The sequence below is a fragment of the Onychomys torridus genome, chromosome 7 (assembly GCF_903995425.1).
Source record: "Onychomys torridus chromosome 7, mOncTor1.1, whole genome shotgun sequence".
In the NCBI taxonomy this organism is placed as follows: Eukaryota; Metazoa; Chordata; class Mammalia; order Rodentia; family Cricetidae; genus Onychomys; species Onychomys torridus.
Window position 1 is genome coordinate 82,795,196 of NC_050449.1, and position 20,862 is coordinate 82,816,057.

General features: G+C 50.4%; 1 protein-coding gene across 1 annotated transcript in view; it reads left to right on the forward strand.

The window, feature by feature from the left end:
• Rasgrf1 (Ras protein specific guanine nucleotide releasing factor 1) overlaps positions 1 to 20,862 on the forward strand; it is a 107,308-nt gene that overhangs the window by 50,760 nt on the left and 35,686 nt on the right. Inside the window, exons 6-14 of the mRNA XM_036192133.1 lie at positions 992 to 1,071; positions 3,909 to 4,102; positions 4,548 to 4,657; positions 5,800 to 5,918; positions 7,703 to 7,863; positions 11,526 to 11,589; positions 12,396 to 12,532; positions 14,790 to 14,872; positions 20,612 to 20,860. Coding sequence (XP_036048026.1) covers positions 992 to 1,071; positions 3,909 to 4,102; positions 4,548 to 4,657; positions 5,800 to 5,918; positions 7,703 to 7,863; positions 11,526 to 11,589; positions 12,396 to 12,532; positions 14,790 to 14,872; positions 20,612 to 20,860 — 1,197 coding nt within the window. The remainder of the gene's footprint in view (positions 1 to 991; positions 1,072 to 3,908; positions 4,103 to 4,547; positions 4,658 to 5,799; positions 5,919 to 7,702; positions 7,864 to 11,525; positions 11,590 to 12,395; positions 12,533 to 14,789; positions 14,873 to 20,611; positions 20,861 to 20,862) is intronic.

Here is a 20,862-nt window from a genome sequence, read left to right on the forward strand (position 1 = left end):
GACTTTGACTCAAGGGAAAAAGTGGGGTAGTCTCCCTCTGGAATCCTAAATGGAATGACCCCCCCAGGTCTCCTCCATGTTTGAGAATCGCCCCCCATCTGCTTGTAGTGGGAGCTGGGCAGACAGCTGTGAGCACAGAGGAAGCAGAAGGAAGAGGAGGAAGGACTGACGCCCTCAGGAGGGGGCAGCTGTCACCTGTTGCTTAGTTTCTCTCTTCTGCTATAAACTTGACCTGAGACAGGGGCTTTGGGCTGTGCTGTGGAGCCTGCCACTTGAGAAGAAATGGAGAGGGGGAAGGACACGCGGGAGGGGCCAAGGCCAAGTGACTCCCAGGGAGCATTCGGGGAACTCGTCTAGCCAGGGCTAGGCTGCCCAGGCCATGCTCCCAGAGTGAGCATCATGCTGACAAAGCCCAGAGCTCTGAGTCTTTCAGCCCCCTAGCTTAGACTCCCAAGAATAACGGCAGTAACAGGGCAGTGGAGATCTGGGCTGTGCTAGGCACCCACTGACTAGCAGGCACCCGAGCAACCCCATTGTGGGAGATTCTTCACTTCAGCCTATTGCACACAGAAGGATTTGGACTCCAGAGATGTCAGGCAACTTGCTGGAGGACACACAGCTGGCAAAGAGCCTAAGTCCGACATGGGCTTCATTCTGTGTCTGGATCCCAAGCGCCGTCTCTTTCTGACAGTGGCTGGTGTTCAGTAGTCTCCAGGTCTCTCCAATACCTTGGGGCAGAGAAAGTAAGGGGAGACGGTGGGGAGGGCCTCTGGAGCACAGCTGGCTGCTGGCCGTAGCAGCTCTCCTCTGCCATCTCCGTGGGCTGGCATCCCCTGTCAGAGGGGCTTGTGAGAGGGTTGATGTTCTGCCACTTATGTTTAGAGTTCCTACCGAGGGCCCCAGATTTGGTACGGCACCAATGTGTTCAGCGGGGTCCTCCCCAGGGAGGTAGGAAGGCCAGACAGGAGCTCATTGGTGCTTTTTCTTTCAGTGAGACCATCATGTTCCTACATCAGATCTTCTACCAAGGCCTGAAGGCCCGCATCTCCAGCTGGCCCACCCTGGTGCTGGGTGAGTAGCCAGCTCCCTGGGACCCCATCCTTGGCGCAGGAGACAACTCTGTCCGTCTAGATCATCACAGCGAGGCACCCAGTATACCCCAGAGTCCCTGAGAGGAGAACAACCACTATGTGCTCTTAGGAGAGAATGAGGTCTTTCTCTTTGCAAAGCCACTTTCCCTTTCAAAAGACAACATGCCCAACTCCAGAAATGTCTCCAACTCCAGAAAAGTAGAAAACACTTAAAATGTCACCCGTCACTCTGTTCCCCAAAGACAATCACCCCAAACACTGTGGTGTTCCCATGCACATTTCCCTACACAGAGGTCTTGAGAGTGAGCATTTTCTTTTCCTATTTTCACATAACTGAAAACTTAGTGAGCTAAACAGTTTGAAGCTTTTTATAGCAGACATTTTATTTGTTTGCTTACATTTGATTATTACATCATGCTGGCTGCTTTTTTGGTTTGTTTGTTGGTTTATCTTTTTTATTGTTTTGAGACAGGGTCTCTGTTATATCCCTAACTGCCCTGGAACTTGCTGTGTAGACCAGGCTGGACGTGAACTGGTAGAGAGAGAGAGAGATGCCTGCCTCTGCCTCCTAAGTGCTGTGATCAAAGGCGTGCACCCCCACACCTGGCAATGCTGTTACATTTAGAATACCACTTGAGGTGGGGCACTTTCTTCATGCCCACTTTTCTCATGCTGGGTTTTTTGGTGGCCGTATAATGTCCCAGTGTTCTTAACTGTACATACCATGATCCAAGCAACCAGCTAGCTCTTCTTATTGGTTCTAAGCTGTTGCACATCTTTAGGGGCATTTCCACGGGATAGGTTTCCAAAAGTTGAATTACTAGGACAAAGGCTATGGACTCATCTCCATTGCCTAGAAAGCAGTGCTCTCAGATCCCAGGAATGAGGCACAGCTGCACCCTTACATTGTACCACACCTGTGCCAGGCTGGCTCTTCCCCACCCCCCCCCCCGCTTTCTCACATCCTCACTTTGGTAAGGAAAGGTAGACACCAGTGTTCCCTTCACGACAGAGGGGAAGAGTCACTAAGGCCGCAGAGTCACAGTCAAAGCCGGACTAGATGTAGCTCTCCAAGTCCCCTCCACTCCTGAGATACTTGTCGTGTCAAAGACCCTACTTTGTGGGGTGGAGGAGATAACTCTGTTAGTAAACAGAGGGATGATGGCCTGAGTGCAATCCCCAGAAGCCACATAAACAGCTGGACTCAGGAGAGACAGCACTTAGAACTCCTGCAGAGGCCTCAGGTTTGTCCTCAGCCACCCCCATGGAAGACTAACAGCTGTCTGTCACTCTAGTTTCCAGGGGAAATCTGATGCCCCTTCTGGCCAGCACGGGTACTGCATGCACATGGTATATATCACATATAGGCAAAACAGGAATGAAAAATGAGGACATGGTTCTTCCCAGGTATGGTTGAGAGAAGGTTTTTATCACAGATATAAAGAGAAAACAGACATGCAGAAGGGCCCAGACTGGACCGGGCCATGAGAGGAGAGAGAGGAGGGGAGAGGGAGAGAGGAAGAGGAGAGAGGAAAGAGGAATGGGTCAAGAGAGGAGCCAGGAGCCACGAGACCAAGAGAGCACACAGCCAGAATGGCTGAGTTATACAGGGAGGGAAGCTGGAGAAGGGACATGAATCCCGGGGCCTAGAGACCTTTAGGGTAGGGGCTGGGGTGAGCCGTGGTTAGCTAGGGGCTGGGGTGAACCGTGGTTAGCTAGGGGCTGGGGTGAGCAGTGGTTAGCTAGGGGCTGGGGTGAGCAGTGGTTAGCTAGGGGTTGGGGTGGGCAGTGGTTAGCTAGGGGCTGGGGTGGGCAGTGGTTAGCTAGGGGCTGGGGTGAGCAGTGGTTAGCTAGGGGCTGGGGTGGGCAGTGGTTAAGGTAGGGGCTGGAGGTGAGCCGTGGTTAGGGAGGGACTGGGGTGGGCAGTGCTGTGAAGAGCAAAGACTCTGTAATGGATAATTGCCTTGCTGGGGAATCTGACAGGGCAGTGTCCACTATGGTACGTTAATAGGCACCTCAGTTAGCCATTTGTCCCGGTTTCTTTGAGACCTCACAAAACACATATATAAAGTAAAAATAAATAAACTTCTTTTTAAAGCTGGACTCAATGGCATGCAGTTATATTCCCAGTCAGTGCTGGGGAAGCAGAGACAGGTGGACCCCTGGGGCTTTCTGGCCAGCCTAGCCTAATGAACAAGCCCTGGGGACCAGTAAGAAACACCTCATCTCAGAAAACAAGGCCAATGCCTCCTAAGGAATGAAACCAAAGGTTGAGCTCTGGCTTTCACATACAAACACAGAGAGGTGTGCCACATGTGATCACACACACATGTACCCACACACATGAACATGCGCACACACACACACACACACACACAGAGAGAGAGAGAGAGAGAGAGAGAGAGAGAGAGAGAGAGAGAGATCCTGCCTCTTACAGAGACACTTGGAGTTGAGGCAAGGGCTGACCACACTCAACATGGACCCACCATGAGATAAAGTGTGATCCATACCAAAACTGTTTTCTTCTGTTGGAGATGAATCCCAGAGCAGGCCTCCTGGGAGCCACAGCCACCAGGGTGTAGGACTCTGCACCATCATCTCTCTAAGCTCCCTCAGTCACAGCTGCCACAAGACAGCCCACCTCTGCGAACCCACTTCTGCCCGTGGGTAGGGCATGTGTAACCCCCAAAGAGGGATCTCTCTGGAGTGGGGCTTTGAACCCGGCACACAGCTTCTCTGGGTAGGCCAATGGGTCAAAGACCTGGGGACGCCTAGCCCCAGGGTCCCTCCGGCCTGCTGACCCCACCTGCCCCGCAGCCGACCTGTTCGACATCCTGCTGCCCATGCTCAACATCTACCAGGAGTTTGTCCGCAACCACCAGTACAGCCTCCAGATCCTAGCCCACTGCAAGCAGAACCGGGACTTCGACAAGCTTCTCAAGCAGTACGAGGCCAAGCCAGACTGTGAGGAGCGCACGCTGGAGACCTTCCTCACCTACCCTATGTTCCAGGTGGCTGCCATGACCTTCACGGGAGCAGGCTGGGGCGGGGGCACTGAGGGCTCACCTGGCAGGACAGAGTCCCCAACAACCCCGGCAGGTGGAGAGCAAGCTGACCACGCATGTACTTGTCCACTCCAGCAGTGGGGAAGGTGAGGGGGCAGTCCCTGGAGACAGTCCCATCCATGGGGGTCCCTATCTTCCTGGCTCTCCGGGCAGATCAGACGCAGCCTGCTTTCCTCCTCAACCCGCTGGGTTCAAAGGACCATTCTTGCCTCTCTGTCTCGCCATCTGTCTCTCATTGCCCCCCATCTCTCTATCTGCCGTCACTGTCTACTGTCTCCACCCCCTTTCCCTGCCCCTCCTTGGCTCCCTGTCCCTCTCTGTCTTTCCACCCATCCTTCACCTCTCCGCCTCTGTCTCCCCCCACCCCCACCGTGTCCCCTGCCACTCACAGATCCCCAGGTACATCCTGACACTCCACGAGCTGCTGGCCCACACACCTCATGAGCACGTGGAGCGCAACAGCCTGGACTATGCCAAATCCAAACTAGAGGAACTGTCCAGGTGAGTGCCTGGCCACGGTGCAGAGGGTGGGCAGAGCAGGGCTGAGAAGTTCCTCAGGAGGGGATCTGAAAGAAGGCATAGCCTGCCTCACTTCAAAGAACTGGGTCCTGTGACTGACCTGTGCAGCTTACACGCAGGCCTGGGTGAGGCAGCATGGGCTGGGTGCCGTCCCCAGCATAGATGGATCTCTGTGAGTTTGAGTCAGCCTGGTCTACAGAGAGAGTTCTAGGACAGCCAAGGCTACACAAAGACACCCCGTCTCAAAAATAAAACAAAAAAACGGCAGAAAAACATAAGATGTGATCTTCTTGAAGTGGGTGTGATATCTTTCCAGAGCTCTCCCTTTCCCAAAAGTATTCTTTGATTTCCTAAAAAGCCTGGAAACCCACCAGGGCAAAATTGCAAGAGAACCCTTTTAAATTCCTCATGGCCTTTTTTTTCCAAAGCAATTAAAAGGCGCCATCTCCTGGACACTCTGGGAGTTGCAGAAGAGAGAGGAACAAATTCTTTTCTCCTCCAAGAAGGCAGGTAGAGAGAAGGTGAAGGCCAGTCTTTCCCTGAGCCAACAGAACTGGCAGGAGCTCCCAAATATGGTCGTTCTAGGGCCCATGCATCATTAAAAGTGCATCCATACAAAGATATGGGAGAAAGATCTAGCACATAGCGGTAATGGTAGAACACTTGAGTTCAAGACCTTGAGTTCAATTCCCAGCAAGAGGGAGAGGACAGTCTAAGGAAAAGAATACAGGGGTAATGAACTTGATGTACGCATGAGAATGGTGTATCGTGAGACATAAGTAACAAAAAAAGTGTCTTGGGCTCACATCTCTCTCCTGGGCTGGACCTGCTGCTGTCTATCTTCCATTGTTCAACATTGAAATGTGACTGGCCTGCTTCCTGCTGCCAGTTTCCATTTCAGTTTTTCTAAAATAAGCACCTGGCTCCTTGGGCTGCCAGGGTATTAAACCAGATGGAGCCTGGGCAGTGTCTTGCATACGATTGGCATTCAATAGATACGCATCGCCTTCACCTTCTTAACTACAGGTCCCACCCCCAAGCTTCTCTTCTCAGGTCTGCCCAGAGAGCACAGCATTCCCCTCCCTGGAAGTGGGACAGCATGTCTCTTACTTTCTGTCTCCCAGGATCATGCACGATGAAGTCAGTGAGACAGAGAACATCCGGAAAAACCTGGCCATCGAGCGCATGATCATCGAGGGCTGTGAGATCCTCCTTGACACCAGCCAGACCTTTGTGCGACAAGGTAGGGCAGCTGCTCTGTGCCCCCATCGAGGGGTCCCTGGAAGAAGGGCAGCACTTGGGGACATCCCCAGGGGACTGGGCTGCAACTGTGATTGTGGAGTGTTCTGGGGTGCAATAGCTCTACACAGAAGCAGGACCTATAGACACACGTGAAGATACTATTGCTTCTGTTTCCCTCATGCCAAGTATGAGTCTACTACCTCGATTAGCCTCGGGCTTTTTCTTGTAAGCACTGACTGGCTGTTCTTTGGGGAGAAAGTGGGAGACAGGGTAAGGACAGAGAGTGACTGGCTCTGGGAATGGCAGGTGTTGGGAGAGAAGCCTATGCACAGCTGTTCTCATTGAAGTGGGTTTTCTCACCTCCGGCTCCTGCTTACCTTGAGAGTGGGTCTGGAAGGTATGGCTGTTGAACTCCTGACATCAAAGCTCAGAGACATCAAAGCTGTGATGCACAGAACATGCAGCTTTCATGTTCTATGGGAAACCCAGCACTTGCTGTGTGCCTCAGATGGATCTCTGCCCCAAAATAGATGACCAGCAGCATCCCCTCTACCCAGTGCTGGAGTTCTCTAATACATAAATAACCTTTCTGAGAGGCTCACCTTGTCTATACCATAGAATCTGGCCTCCAGAGAGGGCCTGATAGCCATTATGTTTCATGGATGGTGCCTGCGTGTGGCCCCCAAGGCCCTTCCTGGGAGCCACCTGTGACACAGGAAGCCCAGAGACAGCTTTCTCTCTGTCTCCCTGAGTTGCGCAAGACATGATCAATGCCAGAAGCGTTTTCATGGAGCTTCTTTCTACCTTTCTGAAGAAAACCTTGGGAAGAAGCCCCTCCTGGAGTGGGCAGTCCCCAACGCAACACACAGAACCAGAAGATGCTCCATCACCCATCAGAAGCACTTCCTTCTCTGTACTGGAGCAGGACCTGGAACCCCTCCCAGCCCTTCCCACTTTTTAGCCAAATAGCCAACACTGACCCCTGCCCTGTGTGCACCAGGTCCCCATAGGGTTCCAAGGTCCCCAGAGAATGGAGCCAACCTCACCCTGCAGAAGACCTGTCACCAATGGACATCCAAGATGCAGCAGACACAGAGCAGGGCAAGGGAGTCAAGGGAGGGAGCTTTCCCAAAGAGGCTAGGCAATGTGGTCTAGGATGACCACTGTGCTATGGAGGAGAGACAGTGGCAGAGAGGAGAGGAGCTGGGAGCTGAGCCCACTCCAATCTGTGCTGAGGAGCCCTGAGTGCCTGACCCCTGAGGACCGTGAGGACAATGGGGAAGGAACCTGTAGGAGGGCACATGTTGTGTGGGATGCCCAGAGTAGAGACAGCCAGCAATGGCTTTCTCTCACAATACACTGAGGATCACATGTTCAGTCTGGGCTTGGAAGCTAAGTGCCGTGATTGATTGGCGGTATCTGCTGTGGCCACGGCTAAGCAATATGTCATGCTAATCCACAAGAGCCCGCCTCCAGCTCCCCATTTGTTCAGCTTCACTGTTCAGTGCCGTTTGCAGACCTCAGCCCAGCTCTCCATTGCTTTTAGAGCCCCTTTGCTTGCCAAGACCCTGGTCCCTGGCTGGGAGGTTGTGAGGTCCTATATAGGACTCTCCTTATCCCTCTCCCCCCACACCTGGTGCTGAGGCTGGGCGGGGAAGAGCCACCAGGGTATTTGGACTGCTTGTGGCTGCACCTCAACCTCCAAGGCTGGGCCTGAGGGTGGTGTCACTGGTGTCATCTGAGGGCAGGCACAGAGCCTCCTCACGGCCACCCCTGCTCCTACAGGTTCCCTCATCCAGGTGCCCATGTCAGAAAAGGGCAAGATCACCAGGGGGCGCCTGGGATCCCTGTCCCTTAAGAAAGAGGGTGAACGGCAATGCTTCCTGTTCTCCAAGCACCTCATCATCTGCACCAGAGGCTCTGGAGGGAAACTGCACCTGACCAAGGTAAGGCCATGGGGGAGGAGCGCCGCGGGGGGGGGGGGGGGGGCAGGAGGGGGAAGCTCAGGCGCACAGGCTCCGCCCTCACTCCGGGGCCTTTGTTAGTGTGAGCAGGCACCTGTACACACACACACACACACACACACACACACACACACCTTGGCTAAGCTGAGGGTGGGAATGAACTGAACACCCCCTGGTATCTCCTACTGAAGAGATCATGGGAACTGGGAAGGTAGCATCAGGCCCCAGAGACTCCCACAGCTGGCCAGGAGTTCTAACGAGCCCTTCAAGGCACAAGTATGAGCATCTGATTGTGCAAGTGTGTGTGTGTGTGTGTGTGTGTGTGTGTGTGTGTGTGTGTGTGTGTGTGGATAGAGGTGTTGGGAGTGTGGAGAGAGGGTCCCCTCCAGCCTAGGGTTAGAGCAGCACATAGCATCTTTCCCGTCATCTCCAAGCAAAGATTCTCAGACACCCCCTCCTCGATCACAGGAAGCCTTCCTCTGGTCAGGGGACCCCGGGAGGCTGCTGAACTGTTGTTACCACATGTGCCCTCGAGACAGGGTTTCTCTGTGTACCTTTGCACCTTTCCTGGAACTCGCTTTGGAGACCAGGCTGGCCTCGAACTCACAGAGCTCCTCCTGCCTCTGCCTCCCAAGTGCTGGGATTAAAGATGTGTGCCACCACCGCCCAGCCTCACAGGTGCCCTCTTGTAGCACAAGCTCAATGGTCTGGCTCATCCCAGTAGGTGGAAGGGAAGAAGCATCTCAGACCCCAGGGCATTCGTTCCTGCTGTGTACTCAACTGCACAGCCTTCCCTCTTCTTTGACAAACCACCTTCAGGTCCCTGAGACCTACTCAAATGCAGCTCTGCTGTAAAGCCTGGGGCACAGGCCAAAACTACTGCTCCCCACCAATTCACTACTGGTCCCATTGCTCTGAATCCCAACAGGCCTCAATCCTGTCACACATGTGACCCTGCAAATGTCCTTGCCCTGTGTTCATCCATTAAACAGATAACTGTCCCCAGAGAAACATTGCATGAGGGATCGGGCAGTGAGCTGCTGTGCTGATTACAAGACCTTGTCTGTCTACGATGCCATCTCTCCCCATACCATGTCCATCCCGGGCGAGCAGATGGGATTTCAAATGTGAGCATGAGGCAGCCTGGACAGGAAGGGACAGAGGTGTCCCTAATTAAATGAGAGCATCCAGGAAGCCCTTCCTCTGGGGACCTGGATGCCTGGTCCGTAGCCTCCTGTCGAGCTGTTAGATCAAGCGCTGGCTTCAGGGGAATACCCTGCTTGTGTTCACATGTCAACACAGTAGCTGGTTGGCTGCACACGGAGAAATTAATTTACAAATATTAAACACTCTAGTTCCAACCAAATTGTGTGTCAAGGGAGGCTTTCATTGATTGTTAGCCCCAAGTGCCACTCTGGATGTCTCTGGCCAGGTCGGGAAGGTCAGGTCTCCTGTCCCTCAGCCATGGGGTGAGCATGGGCAGGTTGCCCTCGAGACACTATGGCGGTTTCTTGATCTGAGGCTGGGAGTTGGTGTTTTTATGCCGGTTATTTTCACTTATTTATTTTTGAGTTTTAAACAGTTAGCCTGGGCGCTGGAGAGATGGCGGAGCAGGAAGGAGTCTCTGCTACTCCTCTAGAGCACTCAGGTCTGGTTCTCAGTCCTCAGGTCAGATGGCTCAGTACTGCCGGAAACTCCAGCTCCAAAGGATCTGACTTCCTCCTTTGGCCTCCATGGGCACCTGCACACATGTTACCTGCACACACATGTTACATGCACACATGCACACACACAGACACACAAAATAAAAATTATTTTTTGAAGGATAGCTGCTAGAAAAATGCAGGATCAGAGCGCTGCTGTGTGTGTGTGTACCAGGCAGACCTCAGACAAGTCATGCGACCTCACTAAGCCTCAATTTCCTTATCTGCATAATGGATATGAAAATACTTCCCAAGAATGCTGAGGGAGTCCCAGTGCCTGGTACAATACATTCTCAATAAGCTAACAGTCATTATAAATCCTATGATAATGAGCTTGTCCTATTACTGACAAAGGCCTCAAATAATGATTACCATGGCCAGTCCCTGTCCTAAGCGTTTCACACATATTTAATTCCTAGAATGCCTCTGGGGCAGACACTATCACTTTCCCAGTTCACAGAGAAGATAAAGGAAGTAAAACCAGCCAGTAAGAGCGTGCCAGCTAGGGTGTGGCTTGGGGGTAGAGTGCTGGCCTAGCATGCAGAAGGCCTTGGGTTCCAACCTCAGCACCACAAATGAATAAGGGAATGTCAGAGCTTGGTGAGATGGGGCATTCCAAGATTGTTAACAGGGCAAGGTTACTGTTCAAAAGTCCTGGGAACTTCTCAAGGCCACTAGAAAAGGAAGCAAGAAGCAGACCCCAGGGCCTGGGAATCCCCTCCGATGCTCTCCTCATAAACAAGGCAGCCTCTAGAGCATGAGACCCTAAGAATCCAGGCAAACAGTTAAAAAATAAATTCTGAGTTCCGTAACAAAAAAAGTGGTCAGCCTGCCCAGTATTTTCAAATATAGATCAGTCATGTGGCTGGGTCTATATTAACAGCAGTTATTGTAGGACAAACACTTCCTGCCTCCCGGTTGTTGTGGGTCAGGAGGTCAGGAGCGACTTCGAAGTGGTCTTGGCCCAGGGCAGCAGTTTGCAGCAGCAATGTTTGCCAGGCCACGGTGTTCTAAATGCTTACCCAACCAAGATGGCTCGTACACAGAACTGTTGGCTGGAGGCCGGGGTTCTTCACCTCTCCCCACAACACGGCACCCGCCTCCCTTGAGACAGGTGATCCGGGAGAGAACCAGAGGGCAAGCAGGAGGCTGCAGTTCCCAGAGCCACATGCCTTCATTAATTCTTTTTATTCAGCTCTGATCGCAGCCCAGCCCTCACCTAAGAGGAAGGGGATTCTGCTTCCACTTTCAAAAGGGGGTTCCAAAGCACCTGCACCTAGGAAGACTGCCACCAGATTCCCTTCTTATTAGTGTCAAAGGAAGAGGTGTCCTTCCTGTATTCCTGATAATAGGAAATGAGCTCTTAGGGTTGGGGATTTAGCCCAGAGGTAGAGCGCTCACCTAGGAAATGAGCTCTTGACCTGAGGCTGGGACAAGGGCCCTGGGGCTTCCTCAAGACCCCACCAATAGCTGACCAGGTGATTTGAGGAGCCATTTAACCTCTCTGACCTCATTTCCAAATCCATAAAATGGGGTGAGCAATATAGATAATGGATCCATAAAGCTGGGCTGTTTCACCCTTGGTAACAGGAGGGATTGGCCAGGAACAGGGGGTATGACGTAATTCTCAGAGAGGCTGATTTGGCAAGAAGAAGCCCAACAGGACAGATTCTGGCCCATCTGCCCACAGTTTGACCTCAGCCTCCATCACGGTTGGTTTCCCTGAGAAAATCTCATTTCACCCACCTCGGCAGGCCTTGTAGAGAAAACTGAGGTCCTCTGTTTGCAAAGCAAATTGCCCACTCGGCATATGCTTCATACACACACATACGTGGACATGTGGCTGCTTGGTGTAGAGGCCCTTCCAACCCTGATGTTCCGGGACTCCTGCTGTAGTGCATGGACTCCTGGTCCATAATGGTGGATGCTGCTCTTTTTCAGAATGGAGTCATATCCCTCATCGATTGCACCTTAATGGAGGAACCAGAAAACACAGAGGAGGAAGGTCAGTGTACAAGCTGCTTATGTGTGTCCATGCCTACACACACACACACACACACACACACACACACACACACACACACATTCATCAAGGTGGGCAGGAAGAGCAGATGCTGAAACATGATAGTCCCTGACCCAGACATAAAAAATCCAGACTAGGGCAGACAGCTCACAGTTGTGTGCCCCTACAGAGAAGATCTTGACCCTGGGAACTTATTCTTTCCAGTAAACAGCTCTCAAGAGTTCCAGGGCCTAGCATGTGTGGTGCCCAGGATTTGATCCTCAGCACCAAAAAGAGAAAAGAAAAAGAGAGTTGAATATCAGTAATAAAATACCTGGGATTTACTTTCATACCAGGGAGCTGTAAACCAAACTGAATGTTCAGCCCAGTCCATGAAAGTTTCAGAGGTTAATGTCACTTGTCCCAGGTGTTAGCAAAAGGGCTGCTTTGTGAGACCCTATCTCACCCTGGCATAGCTGCCTCCCTGCTAGGAGACTTAGCTGAGTCCTGGCTCAGAACCTATTGGTGCAGTGAAGGCAGAGGATATATTACTTGGTGCCTCAGGCTCTGAATCAAGAATCTGTGTTCCTGTAAATTACTTGTGCATGCCAGATCCTCCGTTCTCCCCTGTTTGAAATGGTGACTCTTACCTAGCCAAAAATCATAAAACACTATTCTAAAAGGAGCAACCAGTGGCCTGGCACCCTCCGGATGCTCTACTGGCACCTAAGTCAGGGACCGGAGAGCCTTACCCAGCTCACAAGCACCCACACTCACTCTGCTAACTTCATGTTTTGTCACTGGAAAAGCCAAAGGAACTGCCCAGGACATAGACCACTTGGATTTTAAGATCGGAGTGGAGCCAAAGGATTCCCCACCCTTCACGGTCATCCTGGTGGCCTCATCCAGGCAAGAGAAGGCAGCGTGGACCAGTGACATCAGCCAGGTGAGCAGCACTGCCTGTTCCTCAGAGCACATTGTCCCTTCCTGTTTGACCTGGTGAGGGACCTAGATGGACAGAGCACAGTGGCACTGTTCTATTAGAGAAGACCAGAACTCTCCAGGTTCGCGATCCCAGCCCAGGCTGAGTCAGCCAATGCATACCATTTGCAGTGTGGATTTAGACCCTTTAGACTGCCAGGCTCTGCTTCCCGCTCCCCGGGCCTGTGAACGGCAAGGGTGTCTGCGCTTCAGTCTGATCTCTGAGTGCTTATATGCATACACACAAAATGTCTTGGTGTTATCATCCAAGAATGCTAGATACAGCAGAGCTTGAAGAGAGAGCTCCACGTCCTGAGACACTGGGGCACCTACTCCAGAGAACCAGGGCAGCAGCCTCCTGAAGTCCAAGTCAGAGAAGGATGGAGTTTTGTCCTTTGCCTGTTGCAAGCAGTGGAGTCATCCGCCGTACCCCACTCCCATTTAACCATTACATGGGAAGCATTGGCTTCTCCTGGAGAGTCAGTAGCCTGAGACCTTTGGGCACTAGAAGGACAAGAGATGAGAAGCTGAATGAGTAACAGGCTCTCAGCAGCTCCTGACTTGTGCTCCGGAAGACCAAGGGCAGTCCCATAAAGGCAGGAGCCAGGTCCCATCCCGGCGTGTCTGCCTGTGGCCATCCTCTCTGCAGGGCTGGGAGGGCATGTTAGGAGAGCCACTGCCAGCAGCAAAAGGCAGCTATGGCTGGCTTTTGTCCCTGTGCCTCGGTGGCTTAGAGAGGGTAGGGGGCCCGTGTGCCTAGAGGGCCTCCCTCCCAGCTCCCTCCCTTCTTACCTCTGTGCCCTGCTTCAAAGCACGGTTTGATCTCCAGCACTGAAGGAAGAAAAGAAGAGTTGAAAGAATCTTCCAGATGAAGAACAGTAGTAAAGTACCAAGGATTTGCTTTTGTATTGTAGAACTCTCAAAGGAACTGAACACCCAGGCAGTCCATAATAGTTACAGATAGCAACATTTCATGGTCCAGGGGACATCAGGTGGCTAGGCCTTCTGGCAACCTGTCTCTCTAGAATCCACAGAGAACGAAGGAAACATGGGATTGTGCATAATGTAAATCTATTCTTTTGAGTGTTACCCACCCCCAAAAACCCAGCATGCCCATGGAGAGATCAAACCCAGCTTTTTCCTGTCCCCAGTGAGCCATAGTCATCAAAGGTACTGGCTATTCCCCTAAAGGGAACTACAGAGATCCTTGCCCTCAACAGCATTGCTGATGCCTGTGAGTATGCCATCCTGGCAGCTTCCTGAGGTCCTCTGCTGTCTCCACAACACTCTGACTGGAGTTGCTGGCAGAATGAGTGTGAAAAAGAGTCTCTGTGTGGTGGACAAATCAGGCTGAAAAACACAAAGACGGAAAGCTTCCCCTGTGTCCTACCTCCTTTGGGGGTCTGGCTTTGACATAGAGACTGAGCCTGGAAGCACCTGCCACCCACTGCGCCAGCTTCCTGGCTTCCACTTCCCAGTGGCCTTAGCACCGGCCTCCACCAACACACAACCTCAAAGCCATCGATTCATGATATGCATGGAGCACCCCCAAATCCTTGATCCAGGAGGGACCACCCCCACAGCAGAAATGTTGAGCCCAGGACACAGGGCCAGAAGGTGAAAAGAGGCAGCCCCTCTCCCAAGATTAATGTTCTGTCCTTGGTTGGGTGTTTTGTTTGAAGACATAGTCTCAGTATGTAGCCCGGGCTGGTCTCAAACTTGTGATCCCCCTGCCTCAACCTCCTAAGTGCACTCCCCACAAGTAGACTGGAAATGTAGGAACCACCTCCAACATCAGAGCATTGGCACTCGGGCGGGGCAGAGGACACGTGTACTATACACTCTCTGGTGCAGAGGCTCGCTCAGCAGCTTCTCAGGAAGCTCAGGTCACTGCGAGGCAACCTCATTCTTGACACTGGCCTCCCAGGATGCAGCAGGGTGGCCAGAGTCTGATGCATCTGCTCGGCAAACACCCAGGTAAAGCAGGAGTCATTAAACTCATCTGGGCAGATAGGGAAACAGACTCAAGAAGGCCAACTCAGTCCCGCAAGGTCACTTGACTTCCAAAATGTGAATGATGTTGCGTTGGCCTTGCCCTTGCCTAGACAGTGCCCTTGAAGCCTGAGGACCCTGTCTGCAGGCTGAGAGAGCCTCAAGTGGGCACGCTGGGCTCCAGCGTGGAGACGAATGAGTTCTGAGGCCGGGGTCCCCTCTGTTTCCAGTGTGTGGACAATATCCGGTGCAATGGACTCATGATGAATGCCTTTGAAGAAAATTCCAAGGTCACTGTGCCACAGATGATCAAGTAAGTGCCTTCACCTGTCTGCACTTCAGACACCAAGCACCAATCAGAGACAGCTAGGACCTGAGCAGGGCCAGCCCCCTGGGGACTCCAGAGAAGTTGTGTTGTGATGGAGGCTTGAGATGTCTGTTGCAGGTTTTGAGTGAATGTCTGTTTGGTTTGCTGCTTTAATATAGCTCTTGTCGTGGTTGGTTGGCTTTGCACATGTTGGCTTTTTTAAAATATTTTTTTAATTTACATGTTGGTTATTTTTTTTACATTGGACTTTTAAAAATATAATCTTAGGAATGAAAATTTCACATATTGTTTCTTAAGGATTTTTTTTCTAATTTCAAAATAAATACATAGAACATTTCAAAATATATCAAAAGCCTAATTGCAGGGTGCAGCTATTTGAGTAGTCCTTCAGGACAAGGGGAATAGTGTCCTTTGGACACAGTTTTCCCAGCCTTGCCCTTGTGTAGCCCAGCTTCCATAATCCAACAGAAACATCTTTCCTGCAGTGATCCCCCACCTCCTCCTCCTTCCTTCCCCAACCCTGCAGCACCTTGGCTGTCTGGCTCCCATCTCAACCTGTGAATCCCAAGACTGATAATGTCATTGGATACCTCCCAGACCCCCCTGCCCACTGGCCTGGGTCTAGATGACTATGGCTGCTGTATGATAGGAATCTCTGCTATTTCCAGTGAGTGCCCTGGGACAGTGCATCCCACAAGACTTAGTATCTGAAAGATGGCAGACTCCTGTTGTTCACACTTGGCACCAAGATAAAGGCAAGCGCTTGATGAGCCTTCTGTGTGCTGATGTTACATGTCTCCACAGTGAGAAATCACTCTGAACATTTAGAGATGAATGAAGGAAAAATTCTTTAATAATAGCATGTGATTGATTCTAATGCACAAAAGAGGACAGGCCTTCAACAGATTTTTACCAGCCTATATATGCCTTTGGCTCATTAAATCCAAATGCCACTGTCATTCTTAAGTCTCATTTAGGTCCCAATCAAAGGTTACACTTCAAACAATTTAAACAAAGACAGGAGGCTGCAAGTCTGGCCTCTTGGACAGTTGGGAGATTTACACAGCAATGATATTGCCATGATTATGTACTCAAGTTTCTCAAGTACACCAGTGCTGTTCCTTTAATAGTTGCTAACTGGGGTCGTCTCTCTCATCTGGCAGAATTATGTTTTGTGGTGTAGCAGGTCATAATGACACTTGTCACCTGTGTTTACCCACTTGAGCTGCCCCTTAGAGGCATGGTCTTGACAGGAGAATGCACCTAATGGCTGATTGTAAGTCGGGGGTGTCTTCTTTGTCAGGGGAATAGAGCCTAATTGCAGATCAATCCTGGTGACCAAACTGGGAAGTGTCTTCCCAGCAATGCTAAACTCAAATTATTTCTAGCAAGCCTGGTTAGTGTAACACTTTTGTTTGAGGTGTAAGGCACTGTGCCCTTAGTTAGCTTAATTCTACTTTGTGTGGCTTAATGTCTCCTAAGCTTGTTTATTAACAAATCCTTTATAGCATCAATTTTATTACTTCCAGTTTCTCCTCCATTTCGGGAGTCAGCAGGGACAGTTTTGGGGGCATCTGGTCCCTTAAACTTCTTTGAAACTGGTCAGGTATGAGCTGTCCAGTGAACCAAAGAGACACAGTGAAATGCCTCTGTGGGGAGTAAGGTGAGAGCCGTAAGACAGCTTGTGTGGCACTGGAAGGGTGCAGGGGACAGATATAGGACCGATTCACTGAGCACAGTCAAGCAAGGCTTCCTAGAAAAGGGAATCCAGAGCTGGCATTGAATGCCAGTTGCAGTTTGTTAAATAGAAAGGCAATCTGGGAAGAAGGAACAGTGTGAGTATTTGCACAAAGGCAAGACAGTGCAATGTGTTTGAGAAATGATGAATAATCCCATTGGGCTGCAGGGTTATGGGGCTTAGAGTGCCATGCAGGCAGTAACCTGGGTGAGCTCTACTCTCCAGGTACCTGATCAGACTGATTATCCTCTAGGCCTTGGAGCAGGCAGGCTCGGGGACCAAATTAAGATGTCACCCCAGGGTTTGGTGAGTCCATGTGAAACACACAGTAAGAAGCAGGGATGGGAGTGGAGGAATGGAACAGGAGGTGGCTTATGGTCAAGTGCCAGTCCCACATTACCTGAGTGACAGACTGCTCCCTGCCCTGCCTCCCCACTATGTTGTGTCGACCTTCCCTGCTGCATAGACCAGAGTGAAGGTAGGATGAGCAAGCCCAACCTAAGAAGGCACTTGGGTCTATAGTACACACTTGCCCTGTCTGAGATGTAAAAAGGCACACATGCCTGACCATAGCCGAGCATGTCAGTTAGCCTCACCAACAGCTGTGATGTTATCATCACAGCATGTAGGTGTCATCAGTGGATGTCTGACTTAAGACTTCATGAACACTGAACATCCCTTGTACCTCGTATATCTTAAGTGTACCATGAATATTAGGTATCTTTTCGGTCCATTGATCCTTTCCTGCCTTTAACATGCAGATGCTGTAGTTTATAAGTATATCTGCCATATCTCACAAGCTATTCCTACACTTCATTTCACTTCTCGTTTCTCTGACCTTTTTATAGCACAGTCAGACTTTATTAACTAACACCATGTGGTGCAAGATGGGGCTGGTGAGGTATGTGGGATTCAGTTAACAGTGTTGCGTCTGGCAAGCTGTTGAGTTTTATTCTGTAGGTGGTAGGGTTGTACCCCAAAGGTATCAGCCCCACCCCCTTAATGGCCACTCTGATAGAGCACTTGGGAGCAATGGTATCAGCTGGAAAAAGGCAAGGGGCTGAGCTGGGGAATTGATGCCAGCAGGTTTCTAGGCTGTCCTGCAGCAAAACTGAGTTAGAAGAAGGCCTTCCTTCCCTGTTTCTCTGAGATGGTCTCTTTTGAAATGCCATTATCCCCGGAGGCCATGTGGTTTAGTCCACACACTATGGGTTGGACTCACTTATCCAGCTTCCCCTCTGGTCCACGCAGCAGGGAAGGTTGATGCAGCCAGGGAGAAGTAGGACAGAAAGGCAGTGTGTAGCCAGGAATGAGGGCTGACATTTGTCCACATGCTACCCTAATCTGATGTTCCATTTCTCCACCTTCCAGACTCACCCTCCTGCTCATTGGAGGCTCTTGGAAAAAGGCTATTTACTGATATTTCAAATCCCTGTATTTCCAGGGAAAGTAGTTGGGAGTTGAACCCGGGGCCTCACACGTGCTTGGCAAGTACTCTACCACCCAGTTGCACCACCAGCTCCCCAGTCCCCCAAAAAAGTGCCTTAGAAATGGTACAAATGAAAAAAATGAGTTCATTTGTTCAGTTCCTTAGAGCTCTGTCTGTATCCTTGAGTGGGAAACACCCTCTGCAGAGCCAGTGAATTCTGTCAATTCACTTAGAGCTGGCTTTCTGTGTTCCGGTTTATTCATCCCATTCTCAAGGAAGCCTTGAGGAAGGCCTTGTTTCCAGTTCACAGATGAGGAGACTAAGAAGTGAAGAGTAGGTGTTGTCTAGGAAACAAGAGTAGAGCTGGCATCAAGCTGTGTCCCTCACACCGGCCCCAAGGATGCTGTTAGGTTTGATTGTGGTGTCCCCCATTACCTCATGTGTTTCAGCACTTAGTGCCCTGCTGGTGACACTATTCTGAGAAATTGTAGAGCCTTCAAAAGGCTGAACCCAGTTGGAGGAAGTGAATCCCAAGAGGGCCAAAGTTGTAATAACCAGGCCCCGCTTCTGGGTTCATCCAGATGTAAGCTAGCTGCACCATGCCTCATGCCCCCACCCGGCCTCCACTCAGCCCCCGATCCTGAATCAACCTCTTCCCTTGAGTCTCCTCCCTCCCCCTGCTGTCAGTGGGGAAGCTGGATAAGTGAGTCCAACCCATAGTGCGTAGACTAAACCACATGGCCTCCAGAGATAACGGCATTTCAAAAGAGACCATCTCAGAGAAACAGAGGGAAGGCCTTCTTCTAACTCAGCTTTGCTGCAGGACACCTCAGCAGCCGGTCCAAGCTGAACTCCTCTTTCTATGGGGATTTTTGGCTCTGGGAGTTCATTGTGATAAGATTTCCAAGCTTATCCTTTCAATAAGAGCATGTATTTATTTGTTCATCTATATACTCCTCTAGTAACATCCCACCAGAAACATAAAAGGGCTAAGACTAGCTGCAAGTAAAAACAACTAATAAGAGAGATGCTGCCTTCAATGTATAGGGAATACAGGCCAACAAAAATGAGGAAGGAAAATCAAGTGAAGACTGCATCTCACTCTGAGATTTTTTTCAGTTGTCAAAGTTAAAAAAAAAAAATACAGGGGGGCATCAAATTCAGCTATGTGTTATATGGAGGGGTTTAAGTCTTTGAATGGTTCTCCATTTGGGACTGTCGCTGAGGACTTACCTATGAATACATAGAGCCTGATCTGGTCGAAAAGTACCTTTCTAGAAAGATTTTGTAGTTCCTCCATTGAGTGTCCGGGGTGTCACATCTGTGACACCACTTTGCACCCTTAATCTGAAGAGCTTAGATCACAAGGGTAGCATATTGTACTTCAAGACCAGGATCAGTAAGGCCTGCCACCCCTTCTGCTGGAGGACAGGCTTCTCCCTCACGTCTTTCCCTGGAAGTCGTACCCTTCATGGATCCAAAATTGACATGATGATGTCATCCAGCTTCCTGCTCAGGAGGCCAGGCTTCTGTGAAAAACCTAGAGACTAGTCTCCAAACTCCAGAGACACCTCGAGGCGGCAAAAACAACAGCTGGTTTCCCAGTGTCTCTTCACTTGGAACACTGGAATTTCCCATTTATCTTTTTTTCCCACCCCATATTACCTTTTTATTTTTTTAAGGATAGGGTCTCATTATGTAGCCCCGACTGGTTGAGAACTTACTATGTAGACCAAGCTGGCCTTAAATTCAGAGAACTCCGCCCCACTCTGCCTTCCAAGTACTGATAGTAAATCATGTACCACCATACCTGGTCCTATTTATTTTTTAAATTGAGATAAATTCATGTAACATAAATTTCTCTACTTTAAAAGTACAAGTCAGTAGATTTCAGTGCATTCATTATGTTGTACAGCTGACACCAGCTTCTACTTCTAAGTTATTCCCGTCACCACTCACCAAAAAAGGGATGGCATACATGTAAACAGTCAATCCCAAAGCACCCACCAAACACCCGACATCCACCAGATTACTTCCTGTTACAGTGATTTGCCTGTTCTGTGCTTTCCTGTCAATGGGACCATAGTGTGCATGGCCTGTTTCTCTTAGTGTGATGTCTTCAAGGCTTATCCATGTTGTAGTATGTCAGTACTTCATTTCTTCTCATGCGCACTGTTTCATGTGTCCATTCATGTGCTGATAGACACTTGTGGGTTGAACAACACCACTGTAAACATAAATGTGCATATTTTATGTGAATAGAATTCTTGTGTGTTGGGAATTTGGAAGCATATTTTTGTTGTATTTTTCTGATACTGTTGGGGGTTGGTGCTGTATACTGAAGGATTTTAGGATCCTGGGGGAAAGAGTTACAGCTCTTTCTTGGTGTTATCCTTCTAAAGTTTCCTGTGCTCACTTAGTAAAACTCTTCCTGACTAGGAGGTGGGGGTTGACAAGGTGGCCTGGTGGTAGCCTCAGCCCTGGTCTAGTGAAGAGATGCCATGGGCCCAAACAACCTTAGCCATGTGTCACCTCTTCCTACTCCCTCCCTCCACAGGTCCGATGCCTCCTTATATTGTGATGATGTTGACATCCGCTTCAGCAAAACCATGAATTCTTGCAAAGTGCTGCAGATTCGGTATGCCAGTGTGGAGCGGCTGCTGGAGCGGCTGACAGACCTTCGCTTCCTGAGTATCGACTTCCTCAACACCTTCTTGCACTCCTACCGTGTCTTCACCACTGCTGTGGTGGTCCTAGACAAGCTGATCACCATCTACAAGAAACCCATCAGTGCCATCCCCGCCAGGT